Genomic DNA, 19,451 nt, shown 5'->3' with positions numbered 1-19,451 from the left:
CACGGTATACACGCGTCCACCGGGCAGTATAACTCCAAGCTAGTTTCAAGTCAAAGGTTCGAGAGAAGGGTCAGACTGAGATGAAGGAGACGAAGTTGATGGCTATTAGTAAGCAAAGGGATTTTCGTGTGAGTGCGACCGCTCACGGAGCAATTGCCTTGAGTTGAATAGTTCAGCACCATCAAGCTGATTCAAGCATTACATCTGAGTGCCGAGACTGTAATGATGATTCGAAATGCAATGCACAATACTGCGTTAACTGAACTCGTAATGGGCATAGAATCTCGCTGTCGAGTCAAATCGTCCGTGGATCATATATCCAACACATCTAAAGAACGAGAAGCCTCTGGGGCTGCACTATTTACCGGAACAAAAGTCAACCAGGATGAAGGGAGATGTTGAATACCTAATGGAAGAACATCGTATCGTTCATCAGAGAGTTCTATGCGACGTTTGATAAAACAAGGCAAGATCACCACAAGGACGGTCTTGGTGCAAACATCCAACCTCTAAGTGGCAGGCCGGGCATTGCGAGCCAAAACACGGGCGGTAGGCGTCGGAACAGATGCGGGCAAACACTACTGTAAGCTGGCATAATGACATTCCTCGTTGTACTAAAACCACGGGATACAAAACCCTTCCGGGAGTCGGGAACGTACACGGAAGCGCTTTAAGGAAATCAAACCTGTAACAATCAAATCTGGAAATCGGAGACTTCAATACACTCTTCATCTCCCTTTCGGGAACTATCACTCGAATCCTGGATATCTGCCCCTCCCCTGATGTCCTCCACGGGCGTCGCTCGCTTTCCTCTAAGGAACACGCGTCCACCAGGGGCATCCTCCAAAGACCTCACTATCACATCCTTCTCGAACAAGTACTTAATGTCCTCCAACGCATACCCCTTCGTCTCAGGCAGGAGGAAATACGTCCACGCTGTCATGATCATGCAGCACACGCCAAAGAGCAGGAATGTCCCGTACGTAATCTTCTCCAGCATCACCGGCGTCAGGCGTGATATCATGAATGAGAACAACCAGTTGATACTGACCGCGACGGTAAGTGCGGCTGCGCGGACATGATTGGGGGCAACCTCGCTGGCCACGACCCACGGCAGAGGTCCCCAGCCGATACAGTAAAACACTGCGTAGAGGTAGACGGCGATGATTGACACATAACTCGCAGGTACAACAGTACTCTGCGGGTGGATGGCGCCGAAGCCGCCAATCCAGAGCATGGTCAAACCTTGCCCTATGGCGCCCACGAAGAGGCACATCTTGCGACCCCAACTTTCCACAGCAAATGCCAGGGTAAGACCGACTGCAACGACTTTCACGAGACCGTATATTCCTGTTGCAAATAGACCAGATGCTGTACCGGTAATACCAAGCGCGGAAAAGATCTGCGGGCTGAAGTAGTTGATAGCGTTTGTACCAGTCCATTGCTGGAAGAAGGTGAGGATGGAGGGGATCAAGCAGCGAAGCGCAATTTGACGTGACTCTCCCATCATGCGGAACTGGGTGACCAACGATGTTCGCTGCTTGCCGATGAAGTCCGCTTTGATCTCGTCGAGTGTAAGAAGAACGGCTTTGTCATCGACTGACGTTCGAACAACATATGCAAGCGTCCTTGCGGCCTCGTCGTAGCGCTCCTGCTCGACCAACCAACGGGGTGATTCTGGTTGTAGAATCATGAGGAGGACGAAGAGGACACCTGGGGCAAGCTGGACTATGAAAGGCATACGCCATTGCATGTCGCTATATGGGATGTTGATAGAAGCGCTGTAGTTCACCCAGACTGCGACAAATATTTTATCAATCCAAGGTTACTTCATCTATAAATAGATACATACAGCTCAGCATCATGCCGATATTGTCAGAGAACTGAACAAGGCCGGTACACCTCCCCCTAATGTGTTTGGGCATGCACTCCGATATATATGAGGGAGCCAGAGCGGATACCATGCCCACTCCGATGCCAGCAAAGACGCGGCTAAAGTACAGCACTCGAAGAGCGACAGCCTGGCTGCTTCCGAGGCCAGCGACGGATTGAATCATGCTTCCGATTATGTATATGACGCCCGAAGCAATCAGGGACCGCTTCCGCCCAAAGCGACTGGATGCCCAACTAGTCAATAGCGCACCGAAGCTGGAAATTTTAAGACAATGGCATGAGTAACGAATCGTTCTATATTCTTAATGACGTACATGCATCCGGCCTGCATAACTGAGACGATATTTCCATTGAAATTGGCTTGAGCAGATGCGGACAGCTTATTGATACCAAAGTATTGCTGGAAAGAATTAAGGGTTAAAATGCCACCCATGAGTCCGGTATCCCAACCGAATAAGATAGAGCCCATAGATGCAGATAGGGCGAGGGTGTATGCATTGCGATAACGCAATACATCTGTCAGTGCACCTTTGAAACTCATGGCGGAAAGCAGATAGGGCGGGCAGAAGCAGTAGGCGCTCCCGCCTTTATAGTTCCATCGTGGAGCCTATTGATCACCTGGTCGACCCCTGGTGTTCATATTTCTATAATAAACATGAACTCAGGACGAAATTGATGTGTGTCCTCGTGTGTCCCTCCGGATGTCGGTACGAACTTGCGAGAGAGCGGACTCAGCCAAGGAGTGGCAATTAGTTGAGTCCTCCCCTTCGAACGAAGTTCCCGCCAGAGGTTGTCTCATGACGAGTCTAGGAGTCACAGGACTAACATACTTACCGGTCTGATACCGTGACAAGCAGTCCAATCAGTTTCATTTGATTCGTTTGCCAATCGTTTCCATACGTGCTTTGCCTGTCCCTTGACTCGGAAATATTGTCATTGGAGGTCACTGGGAGGGTATCCAACGCAGGTAGATGTCGATGTCAACTGTCATGGCTCAGCGCTCAACTACTACAGGAGACCACAACGCTGAGGTGGATGAAGATGCGCATGTGCTTGCTCGGGCCTTGCGGCGGCAGTCTTCAGCTATGATAGTGGAAACTTAATGTAAAAAGCAAGTAAAAACTTGAAGCCAACTGTAAATCTCTAGCCGGCAAATTGACCGGCAATCAAAATGCTTGAATGAGGCGAAGTTCTAGAATCATCTAGATGCTCAGCGTCAACTCAGCGTTTTGGGCTGCTTTGAACCATTGGGCCCATCAGGATGATCTTCAAACCTTCTGTGCATAGAACCTCGACACTCTTTTCAACCGAGCTTCCACAAATTCTACGAAACAGTATGAAACCACTTGTTGCGCTATCGCAATACTCCACAGTCTAGCTTAACGCTTAACAGGATGCCTGTCCACTGCCGTATCACCCGTCGAGTTGGCCCACGACGAACACATACCTGCAGATGGTAATCGGTCGCATAGACCACTCCTTATCCTACACGGGTTATTGTGAGTCTCATTCTCTGTTGTTCACTTCTATCACGTAGTCATGAAGCGGGAAGCGGTTCGAAGCGCAACTGGCAGTCTCTCTCCAAGGCGTTCATGCGCGACCTCAGCAGACCCGTATATACACTCGTCAGTGAGGGTCTCACTCTGTGCTATATTATGACTGACCTGAACCCAGGATTTGCGAAACCACGGATCTTCACCGCATGTTAGACCGATGACATATTCTCACATGGCAGCGGACGTCCTTAGTTTTTGTCAGAAGCACTCACTGCGTGATATATCACTTATGGGACATTCTATGTGTGTTCTTTTGGCATTCTGTTGTGCTCAGTTACTCATTTCATGTAAGGGGCGGCAAGGTCGCAATGGCCCTCGCATTGCATCCCGAACTACCCTCCGACTTACTCGCAGACCTTATAGTGTCTGATATTGCTCCCGTCAGAGCCAAAGTCTCGCAGGATACCGTACAACACATACGTGCTATGGAAATAATCCAGGCAGGCAATATCTCCACGAGGAAGGAAGCGGACGAGATAATGTCTGAGCATGAGCAGGTGCCTTTGACCGTACTCGCAACTTTCTGTATGCTTATGATGTCTTCCAGGATCCTAGTGTCCGATCATTTCTGCTTACGAATCTCGAGATTAACAAAGCAACGCCTGTGAAATTCAAGATCCCTGTCGACATTTTGAAAGATGACCGAGCAGAGATTGAATCCTTCCCTTACGCATCTGGGGAACGATCCTGGGATGGTCGTACCTTGATTATCAAGGGAAAGAAGAGCAAGTGCGTGTCAGCTATACATAAAAGTCTACACTAGGGCCTGACTGCGTTGACAGATACATCAATCGTCACAACATCCCTTTAATCGATCAATTTTTCCCACAGAATCAGTTGAAAGAGCTTGACACTGGACACTGGGGTAAGCACAGCCACCATCATTTATCGCGAGTGTCCTAGATTAAGGTTTTGGTTTTGTCCAGTGCATGCTGAGCTGTAAGTTATCCTCAAGTACTACTCTGTCTCTTATTAACGCTCTTCGAATTCGAGACCACATGAATACAGGAAGCTCGTCGTAAATTTTATCGCACAATAGACAAATTTCGAACTACAATCTGCCAATAGAAGTAGTGGTGCCGAAGTCCGGTTCGGTTCGGTTCTTAGGCCTCTAAATGTGAACGCCGAACTGGACCATCAGTCGCGTTCAGGCAAGGAGGGTGAACGCTGGACTGGACCCTTATGAACGCATTCACAAGCGTTCGGTTCAAGTTCAGAACGCGTTCGAACGCTCGAACGCTACATATAATTTGACAAAAATTGCAAGAAATACATGAACTGTAAATGAGTAGCTAAATTTCGTCCATGGCATAGTGTTCATGAGCAGCAGCAAACTCAGCTTGAACCGTTGCAGAAATGTGGCCTTGACGGTACCCACTCTTCAATAGCTGAAGGGCCTCGAATGTTGTTGGCAACAAACGATTACGGCGCGCTGTCATATACCATATATCCGGTTACAGATCCGATGATCTGGATCTCAGATCCGATCCAGATCCGATGAACATATCCGTCGTCCGGTCCACAGATCTGCTTTGATTCTTATTTCATTTCCTGTTCATATAACTCTAACTATCGTTCATCTCCTTTCGGTATTCCTGTACACCGGTATACCGGTTATCCTTTACTTCCGCTTTGCTTACTGATCCGCTATGCTTACTGATCCGCTATGCTTACTGATCCGCTACACTTACGAATCCGCTTTTACTTGTACTTCATTCCTGGTTCATGATTCGTGATCCATCCAACTTACCAATACGCTCCACTTAGACTTTGCTTATACTTTCGTACATAGCCTCGCACCTTTGCTTATTGATCATTCCGTTAGCTATCCGTAGTATATAAACCTTTGTATATGCACTGTAGTAGATCAGTTCGAATATCATCTTAGATTGCACTCATTCCGTCTGGACTCCAAGTCCCTCCGTTATCCGTCCGGACTTGAGTACGCTACTCTTGTCTACTCCGAGACTTAGGATAGATTCCTATAGTCTACATATCCGCCTCTGTCTTCGGACAGTCCTCACCCGTTAGTTTCTAGTCCGGATCTGATCCGGATTAGCCGTTACTCTATACGTTCGACTTATCCGTTACGAGACTTATCCGTCTCACTAGACGCGATACTCTAGCTCTCTGAAATAAGGGGCAAGACTCGGGAAAGGGGCACAGCGCACGAGCTGAGGCCGAAGCCCTTCGGATCCGATACTACTTGAGTACGGTCTTAACACGCGCAGTCCCAGTGATGCCGCCACTCGAAAAGGCTCGTTCAGATGCAATGGCAGAGCCTTGAATAGCGAGGTAATCCTTTGCAATGCGTGAGATGGTGGGATATTGAATGGAATGGTGCTAAAGGCATATTGAGTCAACTTGCAAGGAAATGTGATGCGAAAAAACTCACGCCCCACCACGCCACTATATTCTCAACATCCTCTAATGGGGCAGCAAGGTAGTCATCAAGCTCCTGGCGAGGTCTTTGATTTGCGGTGTCATTTGCGACACGAGTTTTGACAGCATCGCGCATCCAGCTATGGCCGTATGACCCATGGCGAGCAAGCGAGGCAGGAGCTGCAATAGATGGCTCTGCAGCAGTGGGCGAGGAGTTGTGATGATAATATTTGTCAAAAACCTTCCGCAAGCTTCTCATGCCCTCGTCTGATTGGTGGGTACATCATTGGCTCTTGAATTGACAAAGTTAGTTATGTGTGTGATGTTCAAAGTAAAAGTAAAAACATACCTGCATATCTCGCACCACCAGCCATCTTCGGGTTCTTGGGTGTGCGGATTGATGTGTCCCTTCTCCTGAGTAAATAGTACCTTCAAATCCCCACTGCGCTCCTCTTTCTTCTTATGCTTGCAATCCTCACGGTCCTTGTCTCCAAATACCTTGGTCCGCTCGTAAGCTTCCTCTTTGTCATTGTCTTCAGCCTCTTCTTCATCATCTGAACAATCCTCTAGCGCAGGGGGTTCGTCGTCATCGTCATCATGGTGACGGACCAGACGGGACCCATGTTGCACTTGCTTGGGTGCAGGCTGTCCTTGGGGAGGCGCTGGAGCCACTCGTTTGGCTGGAGCCATGTTGCCAGCATCGCGGATTTTTTCTGTCGGTTTAACAGCTCGGCCTGAGCGAGACACAAAGGCAGTTAGCTTGCCATTGGATGCAGGAGGTGGAGGTGGAGGAAGCATGGGCATGTCATCGTCAGGATCATTGTACCAATCGATGGCACTAGCATCCTTGAGTTGGCCGTCAGATCCAAGTGCGCACGACATTTGTGCAGCAAGGAGGGTGAAGATTGAACCTGTAGTAAGTAGCTCATTTATTCCAAATTTTATGATAAGAGATCAAAAAAATGATGCACCTTGAACATCCTGTTGCCATGCAATTACTTGGTGTTGAAGCTTGAAGTACCAGAACGAGAAACCTGAGAATATGTTCTGAAAATAAAGTCCATTGAAGTCTGAATAAAGATTAACATTTGTTTAACATTAGGCTTACCAGAACATCGAGTAGATTACCAGGGAAGTCAGATCTCGCCAATGGAAATGTGTTGGGTGTTTTGGCTGCGAAGTCCGATCCGCTGTTGATTGTCCCGAGATCAATCAACATGCCGGTTGCCAGAAGATCAGAGCAGATATATTGGTGGATCATGCAAAGAATATGAGAACACGTTCGGACGGGTTCGAACGGGTTCACAGTATTCAGGCAGCAGCCGAACGCTGAACTTAATAATCGGTTCGGTCCTTATACTATTTCGAACCTAGGACCGAACCCACGGTCCGGTCCGGGAGGGTTCAGGTCCGAACCGAAGTTCAGAACCGGACTGCGGCATCACTAAATAGAAGACACCGTTTACGCCTGCGTGTGTGAATTACAACTGTGCTGCCGATTGGCTTACATACTCTAGTTTGAGCAAAGATCCTTGGAAATTGACTCTATACTTCACTTGGCCCGCTTCCCTCGCTCCTTCCTGCACCATTTCCGTCAGACAAAGGCTCCTTCGTACTACTCGGTGCCACAGCAAGCGGATCTGGCGAGTCCTTCTCATGCGTGGACGCCTGTGCAGGATTCAAATCCTGATAGTGCATCCTGCGATGGGAGTTAGTAGATTTGAGCAAGCACGGAGATCTTACTTGCCATTTCAACATGGCGTAGAAAGCAGACGCCAGCAGAGAACCGAGGAAAGGTCCGACCCAGTACTTCAAGGAGGCAAAGATCAGGTGCGTGTCCGTGAATAGTATTTATTGCTTACCACCCATTGGCTAGGGTAAGGAAACCCAGTGACGACAGCAGGCCCGAATGCACGTGCCGTATTCATAGCCGCACCCGTATAAAAGACGGCCCATCTGTGTGATTTTAACCATACTGTCGTGTGGCGAGGAACACAACTCACAGTTGTCCAACGAACAGTGTCAGCCCAATGCCTACCTGGTGCACAATATTCAGCATTATTCGTAATGAGACATGCCAACTATCCATACCGGTGCAAATGGAGTAACCTGGGATTTTTCAGCGGCAAGCATCAGTACGGCTAACACCAGCGCCGCTGTGAGGAACATTTCGATGAAAACGCCTTGAGCTGAATTGATTCCCTTTTGGAGGAACGTGCTATCGCACGGAATAGAGTTTGTTAGGATCGACAAAATCGACAGCCACAACGGCCACTTACTTGACAGCCAGCGGTCCAGGGGTCAGTGCAAGCAACAAGGCCGATGCGGCGATGCTTCCGACCAGCTGTGCGATGCAGAACAACACGAACCTTACGGGATTCATCACTCCCACGAGAAACAGTGCGAGTGTGATATTGGGGTTGAAGAGGCCACCAGTGACCCTGTAGAACAACCAAGCGGAGACCAGAAGGCTGAAACCCATGGATGTGGCGATGTACATCACATGTCCGATGGTGGTGCCACTGGACTCAGCCTCGCCATTGGCTGCCTGGATACCGCCGAGCCCTAGGAGTAGAAAGAACGCTGTCCCGACGAACTCGAGTGCGGCAGCCTTGCAGTCCAACTTGAATGTGCTGAACATCCCGGGGGTAGAGTAACGAGACGGTGCCCTGGCTACTGAAGACATGGTTTGTTGCGACGAAGAGGAGCAATTCGCTTCACTTATACCCCGCCCGATGTGCGTGACATCACTCAAGACTTATTCATTTCAGACTGATCGATCGGTGGCAGTGCTCCGTGCCTTATTCAATTCGTCCTTGGTCTCCTTCTGAAGACCGGCGGCTCTTTGTGTTTGTTCTGCTGGTAATAATAAACATTTTGGCCGCGCCCCTAACGATAGTATGGTCCTCGAGAACAGAATCTTCCGTTACAAGGAGACACAGCCTAATTAAGATGAACAGACTGATACACTTGTTGTTCTTCGTGACAAGACTTTATTATGAAACAACAGTGTGCAGCCAAACCTAGGCACTTTCCTGATTTTTTTTTACACAGGATAGTAGGGAAGTGTTGGAGGGATGGCTGGTGAAGGCATGGATCAGTTGGTACCTTCGAGCGGCTTTCACTGGCAGTGTTGCTTTTGTGATACGAGCAACCATTTGGCAACCTTCATCTTCCGAACTAGCCCCCAACAACTTAGTGAGTTACAAAAGAAACCGCCAGTTTGGGACTGAGAAGGTCGCAACCTTGTACTTTGCATTTGCTACGCCAACACACAGCCTGACGATCCATTCGGGGCTAAGCTTTCTCTGATATCAGGCCGAGCATTTACACATCCGCGCGGATGCTGGGAGTGAGCCACCAACCAGGGCCAGGGAGTGCTCACACAAAATTTGGGTGACGGCCATCAGCAAGGAAAATAGAATTTGTAAGCTGTGAGTCAAACTGATCTTGCATCTTAACTTCAAGATAGATGCCATGTTTCCATTGCTCCTGTGCAATGAAGAGTAGCTTACGGAACTCCAGGCGTTCGAGAAGAGATTCAAGTGGTCAGATTGACGTGATAGTGTGATATGAATAGGGTACCCAAGTAGTATCTGTACTGCTGCCTCCAAAGCGTGCCTAGCAGGTCAGAATATAACCCGATGTTTTCTTCATGTACGCAGACGATCCGAAGCCGGCTAGATTGCAAATTAATATGGGCGATCAGTCTGCATGTGCTGATCAAATCATGAAATGAATTGTTGTGAACGCTATCAGTCGACGAAATAGAACCACGCAGTGACTGGTTGAAGACTGAAATTGTGCCATATCCCCATCACTGGACGCCACTTCCACTCCTTCGAATACCCGGCAGCGCTGCGCCGGTGGCTAGAAGCGGTGTCGACGATATAGATGCACTTGGTGTGGTCACATCTCCGCTAATGATATCCTGTATAGCAGCCTCCAGTGCGTCCACTCTATTCGACATTTGCATCACTGTGAGATGGTTAAATTAGTGGGTTCACTGAAAGGTCACAAGAGGTCGCAGAGTCGCAAACGCACTGTGATCAAGAATCTGAGACGACATGGCGTCAAATTGGGTATCTAGTTGTTCAAGTAGCGTTTCGACCTGTAAGTATTGTTAGTCGTCACTTGCCAGTTGGGAGGTTGAAGGAGCAAGAACTCAGAAAACGCACGAAAGCTGTTAGCTCATGGGGGCTAGATATTTCGCCAGGGTTGGTGGCAATGGCCTGCTTTGTGGGAGTCTTTGAGCCCGAAGCAGATGATTGTGGTGAAGCCCTTGCTGGCGTTGATGCAGGAGTAACATTTAGTGGGAGAGCGGTCGACGGCATTTGACAAGTACTGTAGATCTGTTCAATGGCAACGGCGCGGCCTGGCGCGCCGCTGTGGTGGAGGGTTGTAAACGTATTACGTAATACCCCAGCATCGTTCGACTCCACGCATCCGACTGGTCGATCTATTCCTAATTTCCTGCTCAAGTGTAACATCACCTGGCATTAACGTTGGTTGCTTTACGGGGCATTTGGCGAATGGCTCAATCAGATTATCAGTGATGGGGTCACTGGGTACTGTCGGCATTTTCTCTAGGGTTCGGGGAATTAGGGATCCCGCTCTGGTTGACCGGCGGCAAATTTGCACGACCCTCTACGACGTCCTACTTGACAGGTGTAAACATTCCTTCCACTCGTTATCCATCAGTGTCGAGGACGAAGTTGCAGCTTGATCAACCACCACCTTTGGTGTTGAGTCTTGATGGACCTCCACGAGCAGCCGTGGGTTGCATAGGGTGGCTGACAGAATATCGACGAGGTACAGGGATGATATGTCAATATGTTTACCCACATCGAACTCATTACTTTTTGCGCCAGCTAAATCCACATGGTCCGTCATATAACCATCATCAACTCAATTCCCTTCTTCATCATCCGAGTCTGAACATCTATATTGATATTCATCGGTCAAGCTCGAAATGAGGTCCACGGTCGTGGTGGACGGCCGAGCAGGAGGCAGGACAACAGTTAGTGGCTCAGGTTTACCGTGACTCGGAATGGTCGCATGCATATCTCGCCATTTGGCAGAAGGAGCAACCGTTGGTGCTGCAGTATGTATCAACTTGAATGAGCTTGAATGATCCGAATATTTTGGATTCTCGGTCATCTTCCGAGTCGGCAACCAATTAACATAGTTATTTCGACCATGTAGCAAGTCCTGCCACAATAAGTAACCTGTATTCTCGTTCTAGCTTGCAGACTGAGATAATGAGCCAGGGCATTCAGAAACTAGGCCTTCTACAGTGGTCCAGCAGCCAAACCAACCAGTTGGACCCAAATTGACACCTGGTTTTCGGGGGGTGGAAATTGACCATGTCATTAATTTGCAAGGCTAATTAGCTGGCCAAATTTGCGCACACCAAATCCCCGAACCCTAATTTTCTCGTCAAACAATGCTATGATTACTAGAAAAATTGTGCAGATACACGTCACCGCAGTTGTCGGACCACGATCCGTCCCCAGCGGCTTACTTCAACACACTAGTCTTCTTTGATGCGAATGAAAAGTAAGACTCATTGATGGTGCAGCTGATTTTTGCTGATCATTATTCATAACTAGTGCTTTGCCGGTGTACTGAATTCTCCGAATCTAATACATATTCATGGAACGTGAAGAAATCATGAAACAAAACAAAAACAAAAAAGAAATAATGGAACGTGGATAAATCATGCTTCGTCATGGACCGACGCTCTCGGACCTTTTCTGCAGCCCCTTGCTTGTGGTGCTTGGTACAACTTACAAGTGCGTTTACCCCGTCTAAGAATTGAGTCGATCCCAGCTACCCAACAACTCAGACACATTGTACGTCGAGACAATGAATCACGATCCAAGATGGGTACATTCGTAACCATATTTGTTCCGACATTGTCATTCTGCCACTTCCGATCGCACACGGTTCTGGAACCAGGTCTTCGGTCCTTCTCGAACCCCAGTCTCATTAAGCTGTAGAGCTTGTTAGGTATCGCTGACACGAACTTATCGAGGAGCCAAATCAGCCGGTACATCATCGTGTTTGTGTTCCGATTCGGATTAGGGAAGACCATAGGTATCATGGGCATACTATTGGCATGTGGGTCCTGATGCGGGACGTACGCATCATCTTTAAGTGCCTGGTTTATATTTGAGTTGTTTCATTTTGCCTTTACACATAGCCTGCCGCTATGACAGCTGTGCAATACCGCGTTTTCTTGACGTTCCGGCTTGAACTGTGATCCCCTCCAAAGCTTCCACCACTATAAATACCTAAAATGTTTCCGAGAAATCTCTCTTCACTCACGTCTCCCCTCGTTCCATCCTGCCTGTCACTCATCTCGACATTCTCGATACGAGTATGGCGAGTTCCATGGCCCCTGCTGCAACACATACTACTAGTACTCGTCCTGACTTGGAGACTGCAACATTTATTTTGCCTGACCTTGTCAATGATTGTCACTATCCCCTGCGACTGAACCCTGACTGCTATCCGGTGTCTCGCGCTTCTGAGCAATGGCTTATTCAAGGAGCGCGTCTTTCAGAGCCCAAAATAACAGGATTTATGGGATTGCACGCAGGTGAACTCACTGCAGCTTGCTATCCAGATGCAGATGCTTTTCGTCTCCGAGTCTGCTCGGATTTCTTGAACTGGTTGTTTAATATGGATGACTGGCTGGATGAGTTTGATGTCGACGGTACGTGGGGAATACGTGAATGCTGCATGTCCGCGTTCCGCGATCCGATCAACTCCCAGACGGAAAAACTCAGTGGAAAGATGTGCAAATCGTACGTCTGTTTATTCAGTTACGAATTTTCACTGTAGATTAACCGTTTATATACTAGGTACTTCAGCCGCTTTATGCAGACCGGGGGCCCCGGCTGCACTGAGCGATTTATCCACACAATGGACCTGTTCTTCATTGCTGTGGCTAAACAGGCGGACGACCGTGCCAAGGGACGTGTCCCTGATCTCGAATCTTATATCACCATGAGGCGAGACACAAGTGGCTGCAAGCCTTGCTTCGCCCTCATCGAATATGCAGCTCTGATTGATCTCCCCGACACAGTGGTGTCGCATCCAGCTATTATGGCCATGGAGGAGGCAACCAACGACCTTGTCACTTGGTCAAACGTAATGCCGCATTATGTCGTCGAATGCTCGAACACTGCTGACATTATATCTGACAGGATATCTTCTCCTACAACGTGGAGCAATCTCGCCGTGACACACATAATATGGTTGTTGTGCTCATGCGTGAACAAGGTCTGAACCTGCAAGGCGCTGTTGACTACGTTGGCCGGTTGTGCAAGGGTTCCATCCAGCGCTTTGAAGACAACCGTGATGTCCTCCCCTCGTGGGGAGAAGAGCTTGACAGACAGGTGGCTATCTACATTGAAGGGCTACAGAACTGGATTGTTGGTTCGTTGCACTGGTCCTTCGATTCCACCCGTTATTTCGGGAAGAATGGACATACCGTCAAACAAGACGGAATCATCAAGTTACTCCCCAAAAGGCCCTTGTAGAGTTGGCTTCTATTGTGTCGGTTCCTCTGGGTGAGATCATTTTGATCTCTTTCGCTGCACATTTCTAACTGCGGTTTATCGTAGAATGAAAAATAAATAGATAGAATGCTAAATCATCTATTTCCTACCATAAAGCTGGATATTTTACTTCGGATCTATAACATTCTGACATCCTGCCTCCCGACCCTGCTCAAAATATCTTCGACCTTTGTAGTTCTATGGGTTTTCTTGTTCTCATACAGCGCCTCAACAGCGCCTTGCGGTTTGATATGTTTTATCCGTACCTTTGTGCGGCTTTGTACTGCTACTGTTGTATAACCAACGTACGTAGAATAGTCTGATATTCTTGTGCAAATAGAAGTTGTTGTGGATATAGCCTGACGGAGGGTACTGATACCACCGCTCTTCTTCTACTTCTACTTTCCTGTCTGTTTATCAGGGATCGCCGCAGTGATCAATCACATGTTGCTTCGCCCTTCTCTGCTCGGTGCTTCCGACACCATCAACATTCTCAGGGGTTACTTCATCTAAGTTAGTCTAAGGCACCATCAATGACACAACACCCTCAGCGAAGTCAGACTCAAATGACGCACCCTCCCACGGTCAGCACCTGCCTCAATTAACATCACTGCAGCCTGGGCATGAGCTGACTCCATAGCGAGATGAAGGGGTGTATTGCCTAAGAATAGCGTCTTGATCTAATCTACTCAATAAACGCAACGATAAACACACCTATCCGATCGCCCGTGTTCAACCGTAGTTTGGCGGTTGTTGAGCCTTCAGGAGGATTGAGCAGGAGGGCAATGAATCCCGTAGATCCTGTCGTTGCCGCTCGATGCCTAAGAAAGCTCAAGTAAACAAGTTGATGACGTGCAAGCGTTGACGATCTCACAAGGGTGTTTGGTTCGCCTTATCTTTGGCGTTTATCTGGTCGTCGTTCATTTGATAACTGCAAAGTACATTCGAGAAATTCACATACATCTGCTCCCCTTTCAATCAGGAACCTTCCGATCTGTCGATGTAGACGCCAGCCTTTAGCATATGCACGTTCATAATACCAACGCCCACGTACATCAATGCGGGACTTTGATGCCGCGTAGTGTCTGAGCAGTACATGTTAGACTAGTAGAGATGATCCCCAACTGGAACAGTACTAACAGAGGAGTAATTCCCTTGTCGTTCTTTCTATTTACGTCAGCCCCAGCACCCACTAGCTCTCGAACGACATCTTCTTGGCCTGCGCTTACTGGACTCGAAGAGTATGAGTTCATATTATGCTTTACATATTCAATAAATCATACCAGCTATGTGCAAGGCTGTCCATCCACTCTCATCCACGTTGTCGATTACATCTGGATTCTTCGCAATGAGATAGCACACGATTTCGGTCGAGCCGCTCGATGCGGCCCAATGTAGTGGCGTCCGACCATCCTGGGGCACATGTATCAGACATTCAAAATCACAATAATGAAGCTTGTTGAGGCTTTCTGGCTCACGTCATCGACAGCATCCACAAGCTTTGGGTTCTCTTCTGTCAACGCGCGAACAAGGGCAGGTTGATCTAGAAGATGGGAAGTCAAATCGTCAGACGTGAGTAGGTAGGTACCGCGGAAGCGCACTTTTTTGGGCGGCAGCATGGATGGATAAAGACATCTTAATCGCTCAGGTGGTGGTGAAGTAGAACGAATATAGCTTTGATATGATGATTACGCGGCTCACTGAGCTAACTCCTAACCCTATGCTATGGTCACGAGGATATATTTGGCACATCTACTTATCAGATTGTTTTCGCCAACGCCGGATCATGACATAAAAGAAGTCGAATGTATATGTCAATGTAAGTCCGAGATTGGCAGGGGGTACGAGTGTAAGTACGGATCTCGTGCACGTAGAGCATCACATAGTATTACTAGTTGCGTAGGCGACGTACTATGTCACTACGTTTCCCGTGCACATATAATCAAGGGAAAAGGACAGCGCTCAGCACTACAAGCTTGAAATCCTTGCCGTTCATACACGATCAACCCAGCAGACCGCTCCAAGACTCCATAGGGAACTCGAGTACACATTAATGTGCAAATCGAACGACTTCGTGTGTGCAGTGTATCCCCGTCTTTGTGGGCGACATTGACGTCTCCTCTTGTGTTTGGAAGCAAAGTTTTTTTACAGATCGAGAATGCTTTGACCTGTTCAAGACGTTCAGAAGCTGACGAATGCATAGTTAGGTCGTACGTCCCCTATGGTCTGCGAAGCAGATGTCATTGGCGGATAGACTGGAGACTGCCAGCACTGAGATGGGCGATCGACCGTCATGAACGAGTCAGACTTGGACGCATCGCAACTGCAAAAATTCAGAGCGGTGCTTTTGCATCGCCCTAGGAATTGCGCTTTTCGGCCTGTCCACGTTGCTCACGCAACTTTTCAATGCCACTAAGAACGACGACGAATGAACGTGAAGACCTGCATCATTGCACTGATAGATGGATTCCAATTACATTGAAAACATAGCAGATGAGGGTCTCAAGACAAAGTGGAAGAAAGCTTTCGGAGTTGCAATATGGGCTGCAGCTGGTTTCGCGGATGACAAATTCGATGTTACAGTGTACTTTGATTTGCCGAGTTTGAAGTTCGGATTGATATTTTGGATTGGCACATACTATGGGCGCGATGAGCGCTGAGGATTACCCTTTTACCAGTCACGAATATTCTAGAAGATCATCGACCCTTTCAAGTTGGCACACGTTGCAGCTCCGCAAACGATTAAATTTTGAACTATGAATGGTACCCCGCCGAGTCGCTGGATACTCCCTAGTTCTAGCCCCTTCATTACCAATCTTCAATCGAGCTACCTGGTTGGATCTCGATGCTAAGAATGGCTTGTGACGATCTCGTTACTATTGATGGAAGTCCTTGCTGATTATACCTCGTGGTTTTAGCGTCATTAACGCGACTGCACGACAGAGCTCTGATTTGCGTCCTTCGTTGATGATCGTGACCCATCACTTTCTCTAAAGTCCGTAGTAGCCTGGTACGGTTAACAACAGATAAAATGAATGGCGAAGATGGATGGTTTGACGTACGACGAGGTAGGTTCCAAAGTAACTTCTGGATATCCGATATCTTGACATCATAGGGACGATGAAGCTACTTTCTGACGAATGCAGAGGCTCAACTGTTTGTCACAAGGCGAGGTTTTGAAGCCTGAAGGCCTGAGGGTTTAAGCCTGTTCTGAAACGAGCACAGTTGGGGAATCGTTGATCAGAAATGCCCACTCACAAATCAGGTGTTTATTACTCCCATCATCAACTACGAGACAGTGACGTACCGCCTTCGTCACAGAGAACGTTTTGCTAATGTGAATAGCATTATTGGAGTGCAGCTTTGCAAACCGGCGGTGGTGTGGAGTCCATTGTGACTATGCTGGTTTGTCTTTCTTTGTGATAACATCCGAGTTCGGTGTTCTAGGCTATTCAGAGTCCCATCGATGCTTTTTCGATTGCCCTGATGGCCAAGCAGGGATGTCGAGACTCGTTTCGAGTCTACCTCACGAATAGAGAATGCCGTTGTGCGGGAACTGTTATTTGCAGACGTTGATTTTACCACGCCTCACATATAGGACCAGCTGTGTTGCCTTTCATTTGACTCTTGGACTTCATCTCAAGCGCTAGCTGGTGTCCTTTGACTTTCGGGTGTGTTCTTGTTCTGCAGTTGGCCCTTGGCCGAGTGGCTGGGTGGAAATCGTCATGGAAGCTAATCCAGGCAATGTTGGCACTTTTGGCCATCGTCCTCTCGACCGAGCTATACATTCGGCTCCAGAAATTCGATGATCCTCCGGGTTTTTGCTATTCTGCTCTTGTACTTGGTGGTGAATATCGGTACTCATGGACGACACGCTTTGTTGAAGGTCAAGGCAACTGGCAACTGGCTCATATTTGATGGACATGGTTTTGTTTACCGACCAACGAAATTTTCACCATCCAGGCGCTGGCACCTCGCCAGCCCACGAGGCTGGAATCCCCACCAACTGGTATTCGGCCAGCTGGAATGATGGCCCTTCTGGCAGGTTCGTTCAGAATACTTATATGCTGCGCTAGGCTTCGCAGTTATTCACTGCTCCCTCAGATACTCTAGTCTGAAAGTGTAACCAGTCACAATCGTTACTCCATTAATATCATGTCAGGCTTTCACCACTGGCCGGGTAACGGAGCATCTAACTCAGAGCCTGTGAGTTGGTAATCTCCTTACATGACATCATTGCGACTAAATCGACGTTTGTAGGACCATCATGCTGTCGGAGAGATGTTTCAGTGTATGTGGGATGTTGGACATGGATTGCATTGCAACGCCTTGATTCGCGGCCACAAACTCTCCGCTCACCTGCGTGAGGCTCATGGAATTCGCGGGTCAGACAAAGATCGCTTTTGGTGCCTATGGAATTCTTGTAATAGGGAGTTCAACAAGGAGAGTCTTTCGAGGCACGTTGAGGAAGTTCACATGGTGATTTCGTACGGGTGCGGGTGCGGAAAAACATACTCGCGCCGAGATACTCTCAACAGACACGCGAGAACATGTCCTTATGCTGGTCAGCATTAAATAGGGAGTCTTTTGACATAGGATCCCGTGCTATTTATCTTCTATCCATTGACTTCAATTAGAGCTTCTGTTATCTATGTTGTGTACGATCCGATGTACTTACTGGTTTCCTGTATATTATTTGCCCTGGTGGTAACATATTTTAGTTCAAGTACGAAACCCATTCTGAATCATAAATCGTACATAGCAGTTTGTCAATTTTGCAACACATGATGTCTACCCTCAAACGGCTGTAACTGAGTCAAGACTGTCGTCCGCTTAACTGTTACGCCAAAAGGCAGCGATACTGAAAGCTTGTGCTTCAGTATCGCAGACAGTAATGTATGTCTATGTTTCTGTAGTATGTCTATAGATAATAGATAGCCCAGATGGCTGATAGCTCATTATTCTGAGATGCATTTTTATCCACCTGAGCCACGGAGAAGGAAAATGGATGTATCGCGCGGACTCATGGCTCGGTTGTATGCCTTCATTACGAATGAGCATGAGCATGGTGAGGAGATGAGGTGTGCTGAGAATCTTGCCTTGAATACTGCCATCGTGATCATGATACAGCGACCGCTGACCAGGCCTTGAGAGCGGCGACTCCGAATTTAGTAGTCAGAAGGCAATCGTGGTTCTGGCTGCAGAAATAAATGTGAAGGTGGATAGTGAGGAAGATGGGGACGGATTCGAAGATATCTTGTAGGAACGTTAGACGGTACCGTAATGTCTCCCATGCGTGCAACCAATAAGGGAGACAACTTGTGGGTGACCGGTGATATGCGGAATGAATCAACGCAGGATCATGATCATGAGAGCGACTATGGTCGATGGTTTTCGGTATCGATGGAGACAGGAGGTGTATTGAAGGTGGGAAGTTTTTTTTATGGAAGAAAGACTTGGATATGAAGCTTGGGTGTTCGATTATGGCCGGATGGCTGATAAGTACAACGCTGTACTAAATGGACGCACAGTGAATCAGAAGACTGAGATGATCAGATAGGCTAGATAAGGCTTTGGTTAGACACAAAATTCCAAGTTTTTGCGGCTGGCTTCTGTTTGATTATCTAAATTGAATGCATTCTCAGCGACGCGATACGACAGAGTTTGGCTTTGAACCTACATGGGTGGCTCAAGTGTGCCTGGGAGGCCATTAGGTAGTCGCTGAATGGACTCATCGCTGATGGCCCTTATCCAAACTGTCTACCCTCGATGGCGCCTGTGAGTCGATCGAGGCTGTTCTGCTGAATGACCGAGGGTCGTAGATAAGAGAAAAACGTGCCAGACGCGTGCCCGCCACATATCATCCATCAGCAGGGAAGTAAAAATGGCTCGTGCATGAAGGGTGAAAGTCGGCTGTCGATGTCCTTGGTAGGGATTATTGTGATTAGACATCAGATCAGATCATCGGATATCCAGGTCCATTCTCGTTACCAGTGTTGCTGGCACGATATCGCTGATCGACGTCTATTCAAGCGTGATTCAACCATATCGA

At 48.0% G+C, this 19,451-nt stretch overlaps 7 protein-coding genes across 7 annotated transcripts; 3 read left to right on the top strand and 4 right to left on the bottom strand.

The window, feature by feature from the left end:
- Positions 1 to 555: 555 nt before the first annotated feature.
- On the bottom strand, positions 556 to 2,490 carry DFJ58DRAFT_801230 (general substrate transporter). The gene is made up of 3 exons (XM_041390867.1): positions 2,208 to 2,490; positions 1,853 to 2,148; positions 556 to 1,797 (listed from the first exon to the last, which is right to left on the bottom strand). Exons 1-3 carry the CDS (start codon positions 2,432 to 2,434, stop codon positions 695 to 697), a joined length of 1,626 nt encoding a protein of 541 aa, XP_041241046.1. The 5' UTR covers positions 2,435 to 2,490; the 3' UTR covers positions 556 to 694.
- Positions 2,491 to 3,044: 554 nt separating this feature from the next.
- Positions 3,045 to 4,751, top strand: DFJ58DRAFT_801221 (alpha beta-hydrolase). The gene is made up of 9 exons (XM_041390866.1): positions 3,045 to 3,227; positions 3,287 to 3,392; positions 3,446 to 3,518; positions 3,568 to 3,692; positions 3,742 to 3,946; positions 3,997 to 4,178; positions 4,232 to 4,314; positions 4,376 to 4,388; positions 4,443 to 4,751. Exons 1-9 carry the CDS (start codon positions 3,155 to 3,157, stop codon positions 4,486 to 4,488), a joined length of 906 nt encoding a protein of 301 aa, XP_041241045.1. The 5' UTR covers positions 3,045 to 3,154; the 3' UTR covers positions 4,489 to 4,751.
- Positions 4,752 to 7,287: 2,536 nt separating this feature from the next.
- On the bottom strand, positions 7,288 to 8,724 carry DFJ58DRAFT_801217 (aquaporin-like protein). The gene is made up of 6 exons (XM_041390865.1): positions 8,622 to 8,724; positions 8,111 to 8,568; positions 7,923 to 8,049; positions 7,835 to 7,869; positions 7,694 to 7,787; positions 7,288 to 7,640 (listed from the first exon to the last, which is right to left on the bottom strand). Exons 2-6 carry the CDS (start codon positions 8,515 to 8,517, stop codon positions 7,377 to 7,379), a joined length of 927 nt encoding a protein of 308 aa, XP_041241044.1. The 5' UTR covers positions 8,518 to 8,568; positions 8,622 to 8,724; the 3' UTR covers positions 7,288 to 7,376.
- Positions 8,725 to 9,359: 635 nt separating this feature from the next.
- DFJ58DRAFT_801215 (uncharacterized protein) lies at positions 9,360 to 10,233 on the bottom strand. Its single transcript, XM_041390864.1, has 3 exons — positions 10,010 to 10,233; positions 9,876 to 9,942; positions 9,360 to 9,809 (listed from the first exon to the last, which is right to left on the bottom strand). The coding sequence occupies exons 1-3, from the start codon at positions 10,163 to 10,165 to the stop codon at positions 9,649 to 9,651; spliced, it is 384 nt and encodes a 127-aa protein (XP_041241043.1). The 5' UTR covers positions 10,166 to 10,233; the 3' UTR covers positions 9,360 to 9,648.
- A 1,812-nt stretch (positions 10,234 to 12,045) lies between these two features.
- DFJ58DRAFT_907167 (isoprenoid synthase domain-containing protein) lies at positions 12,046 to 13,381 on the top strand (the record flags this gene model as incomplete). Its single annotated transcript, XM_041395045.1, has 4 exons — positions 12,046 to 12,066; positions 12,276 to 12,643; positions 12,701 to 12,989; positions 13,046 to 13,381. 4 exons carry the CDS (start codon positions 12,046 to 12,048, stop codon positions 13,379 to 13,381), a joined length of 1,014 nt encoding a protein of 337 aa, XP_041241042.1.
- A 435-nt stretch (positions 13,382 to 13,816) lies between these two features.
- On the bottom strand, positions 13,817 to 14,652 carry DFJ58DRAFT_664376 (ankyrin repeat-containing domain protein; the record flags this gene model as incomplete). The annotated part of the gene is made up of 5 exons (XM_041382430.1): positions 13,817 to 13,918; positions 13,975 to 14,060; positions 14,114 to 14,220; positions 14,274 to 14,308; positions 14,467 to 14,652. 5 exons carry the CDS (start codon positions 14,650 to 14,652, stop codon positions 13,817 to 13,819), a joined length of 516 nt encoding a protein of 171 aa, XP_041241041.1.
- A 2,837-nt stretch (positions 14,653 to 17,489) lies between these two features.
- On the top strand, positions 17,490 to 18,201 carry DFJ58DRAFT_801199 (uncharacterized protein). Its single transcript, XM_041390863.1, has 2 exons — positions 17,490 to 17,605; positions 17,660 to 18,201. The coding sequence occupies exons 1-2, from the start codon at positions 17,555 to 17,557 to the stop codon at positions 17,972 to 17,974; spliced, it is 366 nt and encodes a 121-aa protein (XP_041241040.1). The 5' UTR covers positions 17,490 to 17,554; the 3' UTR covers positions 17,975 to 18,201.
- Positions 18,202 to 19,451: the final 1,250 nt, after the last annotated feature.

Source organism: Suillus subalutaceus (genome assembly GCF_016647625.1).
Source record: "Suillus subalutaceus strain FC151 chromosome Unknown DFJ58scaffold_96, whole genome shotgun sequence".
NCBI lineage: Eukaryota > Fungi > Basidiomycota > Agaricomycetes > Boletales > Suillaceae > Suillus > Suillus subalutaceus.
This window is presented reverse-complemented; position numbering and strand designations above follow the sequence as displayed.

Coding starts and splice junctions, on each gene's coding strand:
- DFJ58DRAFT_801217 (XM_041390865.1), bottom strand. CDS start 8,517: ATGTCTTCAGTAGCCAGGGCACCGTCTCGTTACTCTACCCCCGGGATG. Junction 8,050..8,110: donor CCTGGACCGCTGGCTGTCAA/GTAAGTGGCCGT, acceptor TCCGTGCGATAG/CACGTTCCTCCAAAAGGGAA. Junction 7,788..7,834: donor ACACTGTTCGTTGGACAACT/GTGAGTTGTGTT, acceptor AAAATCACACAG/ATGGGCCGTCTTTTATACGG.
- DFJ58DRAFT_801230 (XM_041390867.1), bottom strand. CDS start 2,434: ATGAGTTTCAAAGGTGCACTGACAGATGTATTGCGTTATCGCAATGCA. Junction 2,149..2,207: donor GTTATGCAGGCCGGATGCAT/GTACGTCATTAA, acceptor TAAAATTTCCAG/CTTCGGTGCGCTATTGACTA. Junction 1,798..1,852: donor TATCGGCATGATGCTGAGCT/GTATGTATCTAT, acceptor TATTTGTCGCAG/TCTGGGTGAACTACAGCGCT.
- DFJ58DRAFT_801215 (XM_041390864.1), bottom strand. CDS start 10,165: ATGCCGTCGACCGCTCTCCCACTAAATGTTACTCCTGCATCAACGCCA. Junction 9,943..10,009: donor CCCATGAGCTAACAGCTTTC/GTGCGTTTTCTG, acceptor CAATACTTACAG/GTCGAAACGCTACTTGAACA. Junction 9,810..9,875: donor GTCTCAGATTCTTGATCACA/GTGCGTTTGCGA, acceptor ACCATCTCACAG/TGATGCAAATGTCGAATAGA.
- DFJ58DRAFT_801199 (XM_041390863.1), top strand. CDS start 17,555: ATGTCAGGCTTTCACCACTGGCCGGGTAACGGAGCATCTAACTCAGAG. Junction 17,606..17,659: donor GAGCATCTAACTCAGAGCCT/GTGAGTTGGTAA, acceptor CGACGTTTGTAG/GACCATCATGCTGTCGGAGA.
- DFJ58DRAFT_801221 (XM_041390866.1), top strand. CDS start 3,155: ATGATCTTCAAACCTTCTGTGCATAGAACCTCGACACTCTTTTCAACC. Junction 3,228..3,286: donor TCCACAAATTCTACGAAACA/GTATGAAACCAC, acceptor AACGCTTAACAG/GATGCCTGTCCACTGCCGTA. Junction 4,179..4,231: donor ATCAAGGGAAAGAAGAGCAA/GTGCGTGTCAGC, acceptor CTGCGTTGACAG/ATACATCAATCGTCACAACA.